The sequence below is a fragment of the Netta rufina genome (assembly GCF_964035555.1).
Source record: "Netta rufina genome assembly, chromosome: 1".
Classification (NCBI taxonomy): domain Eukaryota; kingdom Metazoa; phylum Chordata; class Aves; order Anseriformes; family Anatidae; genus Netta; species Netta rufina.
Genome location: NC_140123.1, coordinates 175286597 through 175303788, shown reverse-complemented (window position 1 = coordinate 175303788; position 17192 = coordinate 175286597). Strand labels below are relative to the sequence as shown.

At 43.6% G+C, this 17192-nt stretch overlaps 1 protein-coding gene across 5 annotated transcripts in view; it reads right to left on the bottom strand.

Annotated features, from left to right (window-relative positions):
• ADAMTS20 (ADAM metallopeptidase with thrombospondin type 1 motif 20) overlaps positions 1 to 8918 on the bottom strand; it is a 96520-nt gene extending 87602 nt beyond the window's left edge. For 4 of the 5 annotated variants that reach the window (XR_014619066.1, XM_084300216.1, XM_084300217.1 and 1 more), the window contains exons 1-2: positions 8649 to 8918; positions 8116 to 8462 (exon numbers count right to left, since the gene is read on the bottom strand). Coding sequence is in view for 3 of the 5 variants with exons in the window: in XM_084300216.1 (XP_084156342.1) it covers positions 8116 to 8462; positions 8649 to 8739 (438 nt within the window). In the remaining 2 variants the exon portion in view is untranslated. Of the gene's footprint in view, positions 1 to 4009; positions 4069 to 8115; positions 8463 to 8648 lie in introns of those variants that run through there. The other variant, XM_084300219.1, reaches the window with a different exon arrangement.
• Between the last annotated feature and the right edge of the window lie 8274 nt (positions 8919 to 17192).

Genomic DNA, 17192 nt, shown 5'->3' with positions numbered 1-17192 from the left:
AACATTAAAAAATCTGCCTAGCAGTGAAAAAATGTTATCTGGTGGAACACCTTTTTAGGAGTGATTAGAAGCACCATTACATTTCAAGCTCTTAAAGATTGATAGAATAAAGTGCTAAAAAAAGAATGGGGAAGAATATTTAATCATCATTTGAATTGTATGATCTGACTTTATATTTCCTCATAAATTTCTGTGACACTAATGTTTTCTGTGACACTAGGATTTCATTAGTAGATAGAAATCATACCTTTGGTGTACTAAATCACACGTGTAAACAGAATTAGTAAAGCCATCCATCCTTGCTCAGAAGTATCCTCATCTGGGAAGACAGGTCCCTTGTCACTGGCTGAATACAAATTCCAATTTGGAATTACATAATTAAGTTCCACGTAAAATCCTGAAGGGCTCTTACCTACTTACTAGTGTGTTTAGATCATGCCTGATCTAACCATACTGAAAACTGTAGTCTTGGACCCAGTGCCCTAGCAGCCCCCCAACAGGTTACTTCCACTCAGGAACACACAAATAAGACCAAATTTCTGTTCTGCATAACAGCCTAGGGGAAAGCCTGTACATGTGGGAAGTGGAAAACCCAGGGGTAGGTACCCTGAGCATCTCTTGGTAAGACTATTCCAGACAACAACAAGCCTGGCTGAAGCCAAGTAAAATGGCATTTCTGAAGTTTCTAAATACAGTCTGGAGTAACAGACTAACTAAATAGCGGAGAACTTGAGAGTGTTATAGTAACAATCTCAAGGACAGCTGGAAAAAGCAGGAAGAAAAGCCTGCAGGGATCGCAGCAATTAACAAGATTCATTGGAGTGGAAGGAAATGAGAGGGCCAGTTTATTTATTGTTACCTTTATATAAAATTTACAGTGAACTAGTCAGACAAATTGATTTTTTAAGAATGTAACAGCTTTTGCCACTGAAACATTACAGATTTCATTATAGAAAAGTAGTTACTCTGTAACACCCAGTGAAACTGGAAAGTGAAGTGCACATATACACAGATTTAGTTATTTTAAACACACGTGAATAAGCTATCATAAGCTATCAACAAGCTAAGTATTCCCCTAGAACACAGACCTAAGGGATCTTCCACACGAGAGTCTGGAAGGAAACTCTACCATGTAACCTTGCCTGTCTCAGTGAATGAGAAGCAATATTGCATTTGAGATTTATCCCTGTTTAGGAAGACGGTCCTAGCTTCGATGTTTTAAGAACACGCAGAACTACCTTTCACCCTCCTGGGGAGGTGAATAGCTCCAAATGGACCTTTCAACCTCAACCTCACGTACATCACCAGGCAGTTATCACTCAAGCACACATGGCTAAGGCTATATTTTCACCTTGTTTTAGTCGATTATGCAGTAGTTACCTGGAGAACCTTTGTCAATGTATGTACACCCAGAAGGTACGGTCTCTTTTCATGGTCTAACTTTGCTACCATAACCTTGCTGTTTTCTACATGAAAGTAGATCATGAAAGTAGAACTGAAGCTACTGCAGATCTGATATCTCACATGGAAAGCCCATCAATATCCCCCAAGCATGCACAATCCTCTGGGATCCATGACAGCTAACTGTTGACTGCCCCAGGGGGTGGAAGCATTAGTTTAATACAGAAAGGGCAGGTTTACACAGGTCACTGGACAGTGATTTAGTTCTTCTGGTGACAGAGGGCCACATGATATGTCCTTCCTCCTCCCCTAACACAACCAACTGGTTATGTTCATGCACAACACCCTCTGCAAAAGTTTAGTTAAGCAAATCCAATCTTCTGCGACTGCACAAAGCCTTCCAGCAAGTCCACCTGTGTCACAAACCCAAACCAATGAAAAATTGATTGTGATCTGTAAAAAGTAGCAGTGTGACGAGGCCACAGCCATCAGAACAATTTATCTGATAAATACATGTAGAATGTGCTCAAGAAGCTGTCAGGAAAGAAGGCTACCAGACACAGGATGTGGGCAAAAGGCAGAACAGAGATTGCTGAACATCTTATGTCAAGGATGCTAAGCCACCCGGGACACACCTAGAGGAAGAAAAGTTCTTGTAGAACGGCTGGTCAAAAGAGTAGACACACACATACTCAGAGCCTACTGTTTCTGATAAACATTTTCTGTGACAGACCTTCAGCTGTACAATTCCCACCCCCATATGTTTTCTTAGTTTAAAGTTTCATTAATTCTGCCTGTATTTGCTGGTCTGTGCTGGTCCCTGTGTAGAAAACAAACCAAAGTAAGAAAGACAAAAATTGCAATGAAATGAAGTCCACAGCAAAAGACAATGCAAAAGCCAAAGCAAAAGAAGAAATAATCAGAGAGAAAAGAAGAGAATAAAAAAATAAAGAAAGATTCAAATGAAGAGATTTTTGTACTCTATTGCTACACAGATCCTTCCACTGTAGAGATTGTGGGGTTCAACCTACTTCCTAATATGTTTCCTAATATGTTTTCATTCTGTTTAGCTAAAAAATGTTACTCAAACAATCAAAAAAAATATCTTTTACAGAAGGTCCTTATACCTGAACTCATTTCATGCTTGTGAGGGACAAAATAAGCGCAAGGGGCTATAGTGGTAGCACTGATTTTTTTTTGTTGTTACATTGCAGGGCTTCAGGGCTAGAGGACTCACCTTGTACACCTATATGACAAGTGAAAACAGAACTATTAAGTAGAAGTCGTCGGGTCAGTCTGTCAGCACTAATAAGACTTGGTTTGTCCAAACAAGAAGTGATTCTCTTGACATTTTAACATGACTTATTCCTTGTTTATGATGCAATCTCTACATTAAGATAAAATCTACAGACACTAGTATGTGGCGAAGATTTATAAACGTGACCTGGATGCTGGAAACTAATTTGCCTTTCAGATTTAGAAGGCAACTTTTTTGAAGTGGCAGCTGCTAAGTTGCATTAAGGTAAGCATATCTTTCAGTTACAAGTGTTAAATGTTCTCTTTGGAAATAAATCACTGTAGTTTAACTCACTGAAGCTACCAGTACCACACAGCACAAAACAATGGAGGCTAGAACGATAATGGGAAGGAGGAGTACGTTACCTACATTACAACTGCAAAAGAAGCTATATGCTGACTATACTAGTAATAGTTTATAGCTCCTGCACAATTGATTTTTTAAACCAAAAAAATAGAATTTCATTAAAATAAATTCCAGAGCTGCCTACTTTCCCTAAAAAAAAGGACCATTGTAGTTATATGCAGCAGACAGAATTGTTTTCAAGACCTCCCAAAAAGGTGATCCGATAATCCCCAATAATAAAAAATAAGCACAGCCTTTTGTACTGAGCATATTTTAAAGATCCACTTCAGTTCACTTCTACATGGAGAATGGCAAGAATATGAGCTTGATGTGCAATAAAGGGGCTTCCTTGAACTCCTGAGGGAGGAAGAAGTTTGTCATGCAGACCTCACTACTCTGCAGAAGCTACATTAGAACAAAGCAGCCCTGCCTTCCTGGACTGCAGGAAGCTGATCTGCAAATCCACGCAAGAAGAAAATGCACATGTACTCCTAATTTTTGCCAGCCACTTAGCATGTGATGTTTCTCTATACCCCAGAGACTGGGGGGTCCCTAGACCCCAGAGACACCCAAAGAAATGTTGGTTTCTTCTTTACTTAACTTCCCTTCTCACAGTAGAATCACATCAAATACCTTTGGCATTTAGGCATTCTCCCAGTTCACAAAAACAAATTTTAGCTGTCCCCAGAGTCTGGCAACACATCCCTGACCTCCAAGGAAGAATACCAGGCTTCTCAAGGGACTAAACAATTTCTTCTATAGCATTCAGGATAAAAAGCAAAATAACTTCAAAAAGCTCTTTTTTTTTTTTTTTTTTTTTTTTTTATCTCCTGAGCGTGTTGTTAACCCAAGGCTTGTTCCAGTTAAAACTCATTATATCTGCCTCACATCTTGATACTTTACTCATTGATATTTGTCAATCAATTTGTAGCCTATGTTATTGAAAGTTAAATTAAGCGTTTTTACCTCTGATTTTGCTGTCTGGATAATGTTTGAGAGGTCACTTTAGTCCACATGAATCCAGTGACTTCCTCAGCAGATCTTGTTTCCCATGTCTGTAGGAAGTTAAAGCTGACCAATGCAGTAAAAGCAAAAAAAGATATAGAACTTAGGAAAATAAAGTGAAATAGAGTTTGAAATTTCAAAAATTACTCTCAAGATATAAGAAATATGCCTGTATGTGATCAGATGTTCAGCTAGGCACTCAGGCCATCACTCCAAATGACCTTCTGCCTTTGACAGCCTCCCGAACTTCCCTAATTACAGACTCCCTCCTACCAATTACTACAGGCTCCCCGCTGACCTTCTAACCTCCCTTTGCCATTTGCATCCCTGAACCCAGGGCACACTCTGAAATGTAACACAACAAAACTGCATACAGGGTGTCAGGAGCCATTAAGCAAAACTCCACGGGTACTCTGGGCCGTACATGCTCTTGGCACACTCAGAAAAAGGCTTAACTGAGGGTGAAAAGGGAAAGCAGAGCTTGAGGGGGAGAACACAACCTGAGAATGCAAACAAGAGGAGAAGGAACTTGGGAACCAGCAGTGCAGCTGCCAATGCAGGCAGTGCAGAGGTTGGGGACAGGTGTCTACAGCATACAATGAGCGAGTGCAAGTACCTAGTTTAACTTCAGATCACTCTCAGGCAGATCTTCAGAGCAAATTTTTAAGATTCCATTGTTAATTTTCCTGTATATTTTCCCCAAGTCCACAATCCTTTTTTCATCCCTAGCTTTTACAGCATTGGTCTACAGCAACTGCCTCACAGATGCAAGTTTGGAAGATACAATTATACCTAGTAATTCTAAGCAACCCCTCCTATTTTAATTTCTATACACCAAGCTGAAGCTCAGCAAGGGAGAAAATGGATCTTAAGAAAAGACTGGATTTTACTTCAGATAAATATAATACAGGGTTGCTGAGTCACTATAGTCCAGTTTCTACCAACTCACAATAAATACCTCATCTTACCTCAACTGTAGTCCTTAAACCACATAAATCTTTGCATTTGTTCACGAAACAGGGTGCAGTTCAATAAAAGATAAATAATTGACCAGGTAATTTTTGCAGGTACGTTTGTTGAATGCACAAAACAAACACATTTTAAAAATCCTTAGAGGAAAAAAAAAAAAAAAAAAAAAGAAGAGAGAGATATCTTTTCACTAGATTTTCTAGCCATGACAACGGTCCTTAAACATGAGGACAGCTGTGCCCAGGAGTGCAGAATGTGTTCAGGAGGGACAAGATTTCACAGAAAAAAAAAAGAAATAAAAAATCCTCTGCCCCCCTCCTTTTATGTCCAGTCTTCCTTTTCAAAGAAATTCCCTCCCCTGGTAGTCATAGAATCCAAAAATTGTTAGGGTTGGAAAAGACCTCCCAGATCATCTGGTGCAAACCATCCCAACCATCCCCCTACCACCAATGTCACCCACTGAACCATGTCCCTTTAGCACCACGTCCAGCCTTTCCTTGAACACCCCCGAGGACAAGGACTCCACCACCTCTCTGGGCAACCCGTTCCAGTGCCTGACTATGGATGAAGAAGAACAGTAGACTGAAAGCTCTGAGTCAGGTTAGGAGGATACTCTGTGCACGTGTCAGCAACACCTCCTCGTCCTCATACAATCCCTCTTTGGGAGCTACAGTCATGTACCACAAGAAGTGCACCAGCCACCATGTGAAGTTCTGCTTCATCTTCTCAAAACCTTACCAGGTTCATTAGCAAAGGGCAGGCAGCACAATGCTGGGTTGTCACAGGCTGTGCTCCCCAAGGACTTGTATGCCTGGGCAAAAGGTGAAACAAGCAGTGAGAGAAAGTCCTGGGAGCTCTGGGACAACAAGGACTTTGGTGGTGGTTCGGACAAGGAACTCCTAATGACAGACAGACAATAATGAAGGACATGAGGGCCAGCTGGAAGCTGCAGTGAAAGCTTACAAGGCTCATCTAGAAGAGGAAAAGGCTCAGTTAACTGGCATTCAAGGATTTCTGAGTGGAAGAATGCATGGTACAGACCACAGTATAAGTGAAGTGGAGAAAGTGACAAGAGAAGTGAGACGTTTGAACTACCACAGCTAAGAAGGTCTTGTGCTGAAGATTTGAGAACTGCTAAGTAATAGGCAGTTGGGACAGCTTTGAAGTGTGGTAGGTACGTGTTTCTCAGAGAAATGATTTTCAGCACATGCGGCTCCTTAAAGCAATAAGAAGAGATTATTTGCAGGGAGAGGATTAAAACAGGCAATAAAAGTCATGAAAGGAGAAGATTTTAAGCTTCTCGTGTTTATTACAGAGTATGACGCTATCCCCAGTCCCATGGTATATGAATGAACAACATGAAAACCTACTTGCAGTTATTTGTGATTCCTCCTCTTTTCTACTTCCCTTTGAGCTAGGCGTACAACATACTGAGGGCTTTGGTATAGGTTCTAGTTGGGTTTTGTATAAAGCAAGCAGGTGAACCAATGAGATCTGTTTGTAAAGAAAGGTACTTAGGCAAAACTGTGATGAATTCAGAATTACTGGTTTAGAATGCTTGCTTCTTCAGTAATTTCCACAGAATAGCCCAAGTCTAAAGGCTTCAAACCCAAAGACAAGATGGCCTTTATCCACATATCCAAGAATAAGCACTAGACAGTAGAGGTGTCTCTTGGAAGTACCATTTATTTCTGATCCTCTTTTCCACGACGTGTATTGCCTTCTTTTAATATGCATCTCTCTTGCCCACACCCATCCAGCCAACTCCATTCTATCTTCTATATGCTACCAAAAAGAAACTAGATTATGATACCACTAGATTTTTCACTTCTCAGAAATAAGCCTTGCACCTTTACGTTCCTCATTGGCTGCAATAGAGACCTTGTCACAACCTCGAGTGTCATTCACAGGAAAGTTTACAACATTGTATATTTAAGGTGTGCAACTATTTTAAAGCACTGCAAAGGAACGGCTGGTCTGGCAACAATTGTAGCTGTCACTCATCTGTCCTCAGCATTTCAATAAACAGTAATACAGTAAAGCACCAGATATCATGTCTTCACAGAATCACCTAGGTTGGAAGAGACCTCCAAGATCACCGAGTTCAACCTCTGACCTAGCACTAACCAGTCCTCCACTGAACCATATCACTAAACTCTACATCTAAGCCTCTTTTAAAGACCTCCAGAGATGGTGACTCCACCACTTCCCTGGGCAGCCTGTTCCAATGCCTAAAAACCCTTTCAGTAAAGAAGTTCTTCCTAATATCCAACCTAAACCTCCCCTGGCACAACTTTAGCCCATTCCCCCTTGTCCATGGAAGGGCACCAGGAACATGGAAGTCTTGTCTCTAGATACAAAACTATGAAATGCACCAACACAGTACAACGGCTTTGACAGACAGCTGTGTGGTACTATTGCTTCATTATACCTTTAGGAAAAAATACACAGGATACTATCAAAGTACAGTAAAGAACGTATTTCAATGGAGTTTTGATTCCTTTGCTCAATTCAATTAAGTAAAGAAGCATTTTACAGTCACACTCCCAGTGAAGTCAATAGGGATCTTCCCATTCACTTTAACAGAAAGACGATTAAAGAGCACTGCTGTGCGTCTACTGGAACATGACACATGGCTACAGGGTGACTGAAAGCACAGGAAGAAAAATATCAATACTAGTTCTTCTCTCATCATCTCAATCACCATTGTTTCGCACTCATAACCACATCACATCCATCTAGCTGCAGACACATAGCTGATGCCAACTCACAGCAGCATTTTGCTAAAACAATAGCTTACTGAGCTTCTGATGCATGGTTTTTTCCCTCCATTATAATGCCGTGAGTGTCAAGAGTTACATCAACCAACTCTACAGCTGGCCAGCAACCGATCCTTTGAAAGCAGCGTTTGTACATCCCGCCAGAAGCGGTTCATCATGACCACACGCTGCCAACGCCAAGACATTTCGCGACTGACTACTTGGAGCGATGCCCAAGAACTTGCAGCTCAGCTCCACGGCGAAGGCATCCCCCTACACTTCTTCTGGGGAGGGAAAAGAGTGTGAACAGAGACAGAAGGGAGCAACCCGGGTGCTTACCAAGCCACCGCAGATGCTGAAGACAGCCATGTGCGCCTCCTGCGCGTTGACGTGCCCGCGGTAGAAGCAGTGGCGCAGATCTGGGGTCACCTGCTCCCGCGGGGCCCCGACGTGCACCGTGGTGTACTGAGCGGCGATGAAGGCGGCATCAGCGCTCAGGTTGAGCTGGAAGACCTGCCCGTAGGCAGCCAGCTGGTAGTGCGTGCGGAAAGCCAAGGGCTGCGGCGGGTCCTCCGAGCTCCTCTTCCTCCTGCTGAAGTGATGCGTGCGAGGGAAAGCTTCGCCGAACTCATTCACCCGCACGGGCGTGACGATCTCGTAGGAGGACAGCCGCTTCACCAAGGTCTCTGCAGCGGACAGACGGACACTCAGCCTCCCCGGGGCAGCTCGGCAGCCACCTCCGCCCGCTCCCTGCCGCTGACAGTACCGAGCCGCACGGCTCTCCAGAAGCTCCCCCCCCTCCAGCTCCGCGGCCCCTTCCGCAGCCCCCCGGCACCCCCCGGCCGCCTCCTCCTTTGTTGCCGCTCCTTTACCTTGCCCGGGGTGGAAGCGGAGCCCCCGCGACCCGGCTCCCAGCAGGGCGAGGGGGCAGAGCACGGCCGCCAGCCACCCCGCCGCCCGCATGGCTCGCTCCGCCCGCGGCGCGCCCGGGGGCCGCTGCCTCAGCCGCTGCCACCGCTCGGCTCCCTCATGCCGCCCCCAGCTCCCCTCCTCTCCTCCTCCTCCTCTTCTCCTCCTCCTCCTCCTCCTCGGTGGGCGAGGGCGGCCCGGCCTTTCCCTTTTTCCCTCCCTCCCTCCCTCTCTCCCTCCGCCTTCCTCCTCTCCCTCGCCCCTGCCGCAGCCGCCGCAGGCGAGGCTGCCCGGCCGCCTTCAGGCGGGGGCCATCCCCGGAGCCGAGCTTCAAAGCGGGGCCGCCCCCGGGGCAGGACGGCCCCAATGGCGGAGCGCAGCCGCCCGCCGCGCAGCGCCTCCTCCGCCCGCGCCCCGCCGGCAGGCTGAGGGGGGACGGGGCCCGGCCGGCCGGCGGGGGAAAGGTGTCACTGGAAGGGGAAAATGGGGCTTTGGGAGCAAACGCTGGTTGTGGTTATTTATTTTTTTGAAGGAGAATCGGGGAGGTTGGCAGTCCCGGGTTCACCCCGAGAAGGGCAAAGGGAGCTCCGGGAGGTTAGGGGGTGGCCCATCAGCTCCTGTGGTTGTCCACATGCAGCCCGCTGACCACCTTTAAGGCACCTGAGTTTTTACACATGGGTAGGGTGAGGACCTCTTCACGCACAGCTTTGAAGGAAGGGGATCTTGGCACAGAGCACAGCCGTGGTGTCAACAGACTCGACTTGTTGTTTAACGCCGAATCCCCTGCTTATTCTGTCTGGGCAAAGTCTTCATAAAACTGCTTAAAGCAGCATTCAGGAAGGCCCTGCATCTATTATGTGGAGATTACAGACTATCAACCTTGCTGAAAATGGTTTGTTTGGAGGCTTACAGTCACTATCAGCCAGTCTGCCCCAGCGAGCAGGAGGGTCCCCAGCCCACCCCATGCTCACGTGTGGTTTGTGTTATTGTGTCTCTTCTACAGCAGCACTTTGAGGTTGTCCCAGCGGCTCCTAGAGGCAGTGGGATGCCTGGAGTAAGGCAGGGTCCCCACACAGGACTTTGAGGAGCCCAATGAGTCTGTTCAGTAAGGGCAACTCCAGGATCGATGGCCCAGGATACCTCTCGACCTTCCGCATACAAAGCCTGTGCCAACCTAGTGCCAGCCACAATCCTTTAAAGGGGTGCAACCCCATCTGTGTTAATTATACAGTATTTATATTGGATATTATATGCTGTATACATAACGTCAGTATTTATTAACAGCTTAATAAGTAACATTCTATACATTCATTATATTGAGCAGCTTAATTAAAGATTTTTTCAAAGTCTTCCTTCTTCAACTAGATTTGATCTTAGGTATTCCAGAAAGTTTGCTGATTGCATTGCTGCTGCAACAGGGATTTAGCCGCAGAAGTTCTCAGTTCTTCTTGTTAAAGCTGTTGCCCTTTTCTCAGAATAAATATTCCAGAAAAGGATGACAGGGAGATGGTATTTTCACAGCCTCAAGAACAAAAAAAGTTTGCCACGAAATACAGACAAGTTAAATATTGGATGCTGCAGCGTTCAGCATTGCTGTCTAAGTTCTGTGGATGTAGCCCACATACATACAAATACATAAATCTTTTGCAGAAAATAGCATTGCATATTTTAAGGCCATAAGGACACACTGGGCCGACCTTGTACATAACTCAAACTACAAAAATTCCTCCAATCAACTCTAGTCTTTATAGCTGTAATTAAACCTATATCTTTGGGTTAAAAAACTTGAACTAAAAAATCTCCAGGCTGGAGAATTAATTTATCTGATGACCAATTACAGTTAAAAATGTACATGGAATGGAAGAATCATTTTCAGCTTCTGAAATCTACATGAAAATATCTACAAAGCATATAACTATCGTGACCAAAGTTTGTAAACTGGAAACGGGTCTAGTCAATGCAGTCTGTGAGATCCATGTGTTTATCCACCAATGTTCTTCAGAAAATGTGCACTGTACATACAATTTTTTTATTTTTTTTTCCCAAAAAATATTCCTTTTGTCTTCTCTTTATAAAGTGCTTGGTCTCAACCTTTTCTTGTCTGCTTCAAGAAATAGTAAGTCAGGTATATAAAGCTGTTTATAACCTTGGTAAGTGCTGTGTTCAATGAGCTTGTTTATCGGTGTGCTGGAGGCCAAGATAATGTGAACAACTTTTGAGGCTGTACCTCCTCGTAGATGAGCTCTATAAAGTGCTTCTGCTAAATTTTAAATCAGGCTGTGTGAATAAATCTTCATCAGATCATAAGAAAACAGAATTAAAAAGGTGAAGAAAAAGAGGTCCATGTATTGCTTTAAGATGTAGTGACTTGGCTGGTACTTGGCCAGTGTCTTTGTGAGTACCAAGGTTCCAGAAAAAAGGTGAAGACACAATACTCTTTATTGTTGATACAATTACTAATTGGAAGCCATACCAGTTGCTCATTTGTCCACCATTACCCATGCTGGCACTACTGGGAAGAGTATGGCCGTTTGTGTCAGAGCTTGAAGTTCCTCTTCTGTCTTCATGCTGTTTTGCAGTCTAGTTCACTTGTTACTGTAGGAATCTTGTAAGGTGGAAATGGAGTCAGAGGACATGCTTTCTTCTCCTGAAGAATGAATGAGATGATCAGGCTCTGAATGAAGGTGAGTAGTAGAGAAAGAACCTTCACTGCTCAAGTCAGTTTCCCCTGTTGGAGTCCAGGATTGTAGAAGAGATATCTGGATTGTTCCAAAGCATATTGGTATTTTTGTCTGGCACAATCCTGAGAATATTGAGTCTTGTTGGAAATTAAGAGTAGTATGTATTTCCAGCATTTTAGAAAAGGCAGTATTTACTTCAAAATGCGAGTGTCTCAGAAATTATAACAATTTCTCTTAGATGCTGTTTTAACATGCTTAACTTTTCCTGTATTCCCCATTAGAATGGAACACTTCTATAGTAAACATGGAAGGTCCATTTCTGTCTAAAGATAGACTTAGAGCAATTTAGAATTCACAACATTTATTTAGATTGCAAACGTTGTTCAGTAGTTCCTGGTAGTGCCATGGGACTATTGCTAAAAGAAAATCTGGTGCCAGTTGGGCCGATTTTTTCAATTATGTTTTCAAATACTCATCTTAAAGAAAAAATAAATTTCAAAAAATGTCCAGATTCTACAGTCACATTTTCCAGACATCTGGTGATTTAGATCATGTCAAGCATTCAAATCTAAACCTTCTTTGTATGTAGAAACCACTACTTTCTCAGAAAACCAGTGTATTTAACAAAAAGAGAAGCCCTACAGATATAATGCACAAGGCTGATTTTCAATCACAAGATGGGTTAGCTGTGCAGGAGTAAAGGAGAAATATAGGATTTTTTTAGGCAGTTGTAGTAGTATTCAAGTTACCTGAATGGCTTTGGGCAATAAGCTGCGGTCATTCAACCTGACCTCTGCCCATATGGCATCAGTTTGAGTCTTGTGACAAGTAAATATAACCCTGTATATCAAAGGAAGGGGTATATTTTTATTAAGAGGAAACATAAGTGCATCAGAAAATTCACAAGGCATAGGCATAGTGTGTTTGCTATGACATTAAGAGGTATAATGGTGAGGCATGAGGATGAAACAAAGCTGGAGAATTACAGAGGCTTTTTTAAGGAGCAACTGCAGAAATACATAATGAAAGAGTGAGTTGAAAAATAGCATTGGTTTTAGAATAATTGGTGACAGCCCTACAGGATCTGCTGTCTGCAAAAGAACTGATGAGGGGCCGGGTAGGCAATGGCAGCCTATGCTACAGCGACCCTGGCTGCAGATGGAGGCTTTTGGATACTGGGGAGAGCCTGGAAAATGGAGACTTCAGGAGAAAAACCTTCATTTTGTTTGGAAAACAGGCAGGTGGGATCTAGGCCCTCCCTCGCAAAGGAGTCCAGAAAAGCTGTTCAATGGACAAGAACAACTTCTCAAAGCACAAGAACTATTCATCCCCATCTATCAAGAAAACAGGCAGGCTTAGCAGGCTGCCAGCATGGCTGACGGGGACATCCTGACTGAACTCAAAAGCAAACAAATAAATAAATGAAAACCTACAGAAAGTCACAATGAACTACCCCTAATGAATATGGAAGCATCGCCCAGGCACATACAATTAAGAAGGCCCAAGCCTGGCTGGAGCTGAAACAAGCAGAGGAATGAGGTTTGCTTTGCCTAGAATGGAGAAGGCTAAGGAGTTCTGTCAAGTACCTGATGGAGAGGTATAAGGAAGACAGAGCCAGGTGCTTCTCACAGGTGCACACTTAAACAACTAAAATGCAATGGTCAGAAGTTGCAGCAAGGGAAACTCCAACTGGATATATGGGGGAAAAAAAAAAAAAAAAAAAAAGCTATAAATGTGGGTTTGAGTGCTGGAACAAGGACCCAGAGAGGCTGTGCAATCTCCATCCTTGTAGATACTTGAAATTCAGCAGGACAAGAAGGCACTGAGCAACTTGATCTGACTTTTGAAATTAGCTTTGAGTAGGATCTTTGGCTAGATGACCACCAGAGGCTCCTTCCCGCCCAGATTAATCTTTGATTCTATTAAATAAATTTGAAAGTATCCTGGAGAAATCCATGGAGACCAAAGTGTTTTCACTTAGGAAAAAGAGAATCATTAGCCCTACTAAAAGAACAGAGATATGAGGGAAGAAAAAGCAGGAGAAAAGCTACAAAGAAATGGAACAGATAGAAAGGAGAAGAAACTGAAAATATTTGGCAAGTTATCAAGGTTGGAAGTTGGAGATGGGTAAGGCTCCAGCTAAGGCCATGGGACTGTGCTGGTTTACAACTGCAAACACAGTCCTCAGAGATGTAATGTATTCCGACTTAATTAAATCTGCACTGACATTAAAGCTTGCTATTGAACAGTTGCCTTTAAAATGCCTCCTACATTAGTGAAATAAATCCGTCTATTTACACTGTTTATTCTTTTCACTTATCTCTTTCAGTGGAAATGTTTGGAATGAAGCATGTTGTGCCAATTACTTTGCAAATGAATGAAATAGAAGAATATTCTGTGCTCGCTGAAACCACTTGCCTTCCTCAGGGTTTCAGTGGGACTGCGTGGACCAACTGAATCGCAATTATGTCATGATTATTCAAATATTTGCCGTGTACACTTAATGCACTGCAGGAGATAAGGCTTTCCAGATAAAAGAGTGGGATTTGTAAAAATGCACATTTAGTGGTTAATGAATTTCCTCCTTAGCTCCAGCACATTCTAGCCCAGATTAGCTATTAAATCATTCTGGCTGTCCTTGCCTCCGTTTTTTTAAAGTGGTCTTTTGTAAGTGGTTTGATTGAAAATCACAAAGTGGGAGATAGTAGCAGGATAAAAGCCAGTTGTTTAGAAAAGGCAAAGGCTGCATTTAAGTGAGATTGTTATTAAAAACAAGATTGATGAACAAATTTTATTTAGAGAAGAGGACTAGATAAAGTATGTATTCTACATCCTCATTACTATACCTTGGCGTTTTTCTGTCTCGTGAAGTACAATTTAAATCAATCTTCCAGGCTTTTTATTTACTGTTCTTGTCAAGAGACAAAGCCCGTTGCACAAATGTGCTCAGTCACTTCTTGTGTTCATCACCTTGATTGATGGATATCCTGAGAAGTCTCAGAGGTTATATTTGTACTGTGATAGGACATACACCATGGAGTCCCCCCATCCCTGGCACCAGCTCAGGAGTGGCTTCATTCCCTGTTGCTCGAGGCCACTGAGGCCACTGTCACCAGGAGCGGGCTGGCCTTGCCCAGGTGTTCAGACCTGAAGGGAGCACAGCTCAGTGCCATGGCTCTGCTGTGCCCAGTTGGAGGGAGACATCTGTCTGGATGGACTCATGCAGGTGACCTGTACGTGGTGACAGCTGGGCTGTTCTGTGTGCCCAGCTGCTGCTGCTGCAGGCAGCTTTGGCTTGTGAAGTACGGTGGGACTCAGGGCTGGCAATGTCATCCATCAGAACACCATCAGAGCCGTTTAGCAAGGTCTCTGGGCATGCTCCAAATAATTTTAAGCCCATGTTAGTCTGATTCTCCACCCTGCTTTCCCCTCCTTAGGCACACGCCATGCCATCCTGCCCCCCTCAGCTTCTCTTCCAGAGGGCTGCCCACCTGCCAGCCCAGCTGCAGCCCCAGGGCTGTGCGTGGGCATCTATCTATGAGACCCCACAGTACAGGAGGATATCATAGAGGCCATGATGAAATACTGCCACCCACACAAGCAAAATAGAGGCTAAATTGCCTTAGGGTCTTAAAAAGGGCCTAAGTTTATTTAAAATGTGCCCTGGATAGCAGAGCTCTAGGGTCTTCTCTAGTCTTGAGAGCAGGGTGCCAAGGTCTGTGAGATTTGAGCAGTGTATAAATATGGGCGAGGGTGTGAGGACAGCAGGGGTGCTGCTGGAGAAGCTCTTAGATAAGTCAGGGGGCTTACCCTGGCATGGTCTGATACTCCCTCCCCGGAGGGACTGTCCCTTCCACCAGCCTGGCAGGCCAGGAGTGCATTACTCTGTGTGCGGTGTGGGTGCTGAGGACACCAGCACACTGAGGAGCGATTCAGTGTGAGCATGTAGATGAGCCCAAGAATCCAGAGAATTTAACAGGAATGAAACTAGAGCCCTGGTAGCACGCCGTGATCGTATAGTGGTTAGTACTCTGCGTTGTGGCCGCAGCAACCTCGGTTCGAATCCGAGTCACGGCATCACCACGGCACACAGGCTCCAACAGTTTTTGCCCAGGGAAGTGGTTGAGTCACCTTCCCTGAAGGTCTTTAAAAGACATTTAGATGTAGAGCTCAATGATATGGTCTGGTGGTGGACTTGTTAGTGTTAGGTCAGAGGTTGGACTTAGGTGATCTTGGAGGTCTCTTCCAACCTAGATGATTCGGTGATTCTGTGAAATCAATGAAATTTTATAGAGTCCAGTAGAAATCTGCAGGGGTTTTGAACAATATTATCAATTATTTCAACAGTTTGATGCAATAATCTGTTTCATTCTTAGGACGATTCAAAAGATTTTCAGATGGTGGGGTTTGCCCTATGGCATGTATGCATTTCTGTTATTATCCACTTTAAAAGTGTAATATTTGTGCAACAGTGATCATTTATTCTGCATAATGTCTGCACATTTACTCTTCCCTTAATCAAAGGTAAATGGAAGTTCATTACTCTTACATTATTTAACATGCAGCCTTTTGCCAAGTTTCATCTTGTGAAATACAGGCTTACGTAGTGACTGCCATGGTGATAAGACATACCATACTGTGTAATTGGAACTGGTTTCCCATAGCTTTTATTGGGATCTTGCATTACTTTTGATGGGAATAATTTTGCAGTATTGTCTTTACAGCAATTTCAGAAAATGAAATGCTATCTTACTGGTAAAATTGTTTGCAAATAATTAAATATATGCCACACAGTCATAGCTACTAATTTAAGCATTGATTCAAATAGGTTCGTTGTGTTATAGGTGAAGACAGGCGCTTTGATATCATTACAAATCAGCTGGGAAGATAAGTGAAGAAGCATGTGCCAGCTACAAGGTATCACACCCTGGGTTGTGCAATCCCCATGAAGTACAGGGGCTCAGTGTCCCGGGACAGGAGCTGGCAGACTGCTCTGTGCTTTCTGCTAACCCCAGGGCAGGAATCTTGCTCTGAACTTCACCCCGTCTTGGAGCTCCGTCAGCACAGTGCACCTGTCACTATCAGCCAGAGGAATTTCAGCTTTCCAGGGCAGACAAGCGTAGGTCACTGTGTACTCATGGAGGTGAGTCCGTAAGAAAAAAAACTTCCAACCTGAGGTTCACGAGTGACCCCACACAAATCATTCAGAAAAATAAGAATTTCTGTAGTGTGAAGACAAAAGCATGTGCACTCACTCTGCCAAAAATGCAAGTTTTATTTTTTTTTCAGTCACAAGCACACTGCAGCTGTTACTTTGGCTCGAGAGAAAGTATTCCTACACTAAGGAGACATAGCGCCCAATTCATCTCTCGTATCAACCCTGTTAGTTATGCAAGGGATAATTTGGCTCACATAGCACTCTCCTAGCTACCAAGCCTTTTTCAGAGTCTCACTCTGGGTAGCACCCTAAAATTACTCCACAAGAGAATGCAGCTTTAATATTGCAAGACACTACCAATGGTCATATCATGTGAGTATCAAATTGCTAATAGCAAGTGAAAAAGCTCCTCATTGTGCTAATTCAAACCAGTGCTTGAATGTGTTATCCTGCAGTGTTATCCCACACCCTCCAGAAATGCTGTCTTTAGCAGGAATTAGACTACTCAAAGTCAAAAATTTTTGTTAAAGTCCATATGAGAAAGCTGCACAAAGGATCCCAAAGCATCTCAAGTGAATTCATTGTGCTAATATGGCTGTACAGAGAGATAAAAAAGATTAGTAAGAGCATATCACTAGGGCTACAACAGCATCATGAGACAGCCTCAT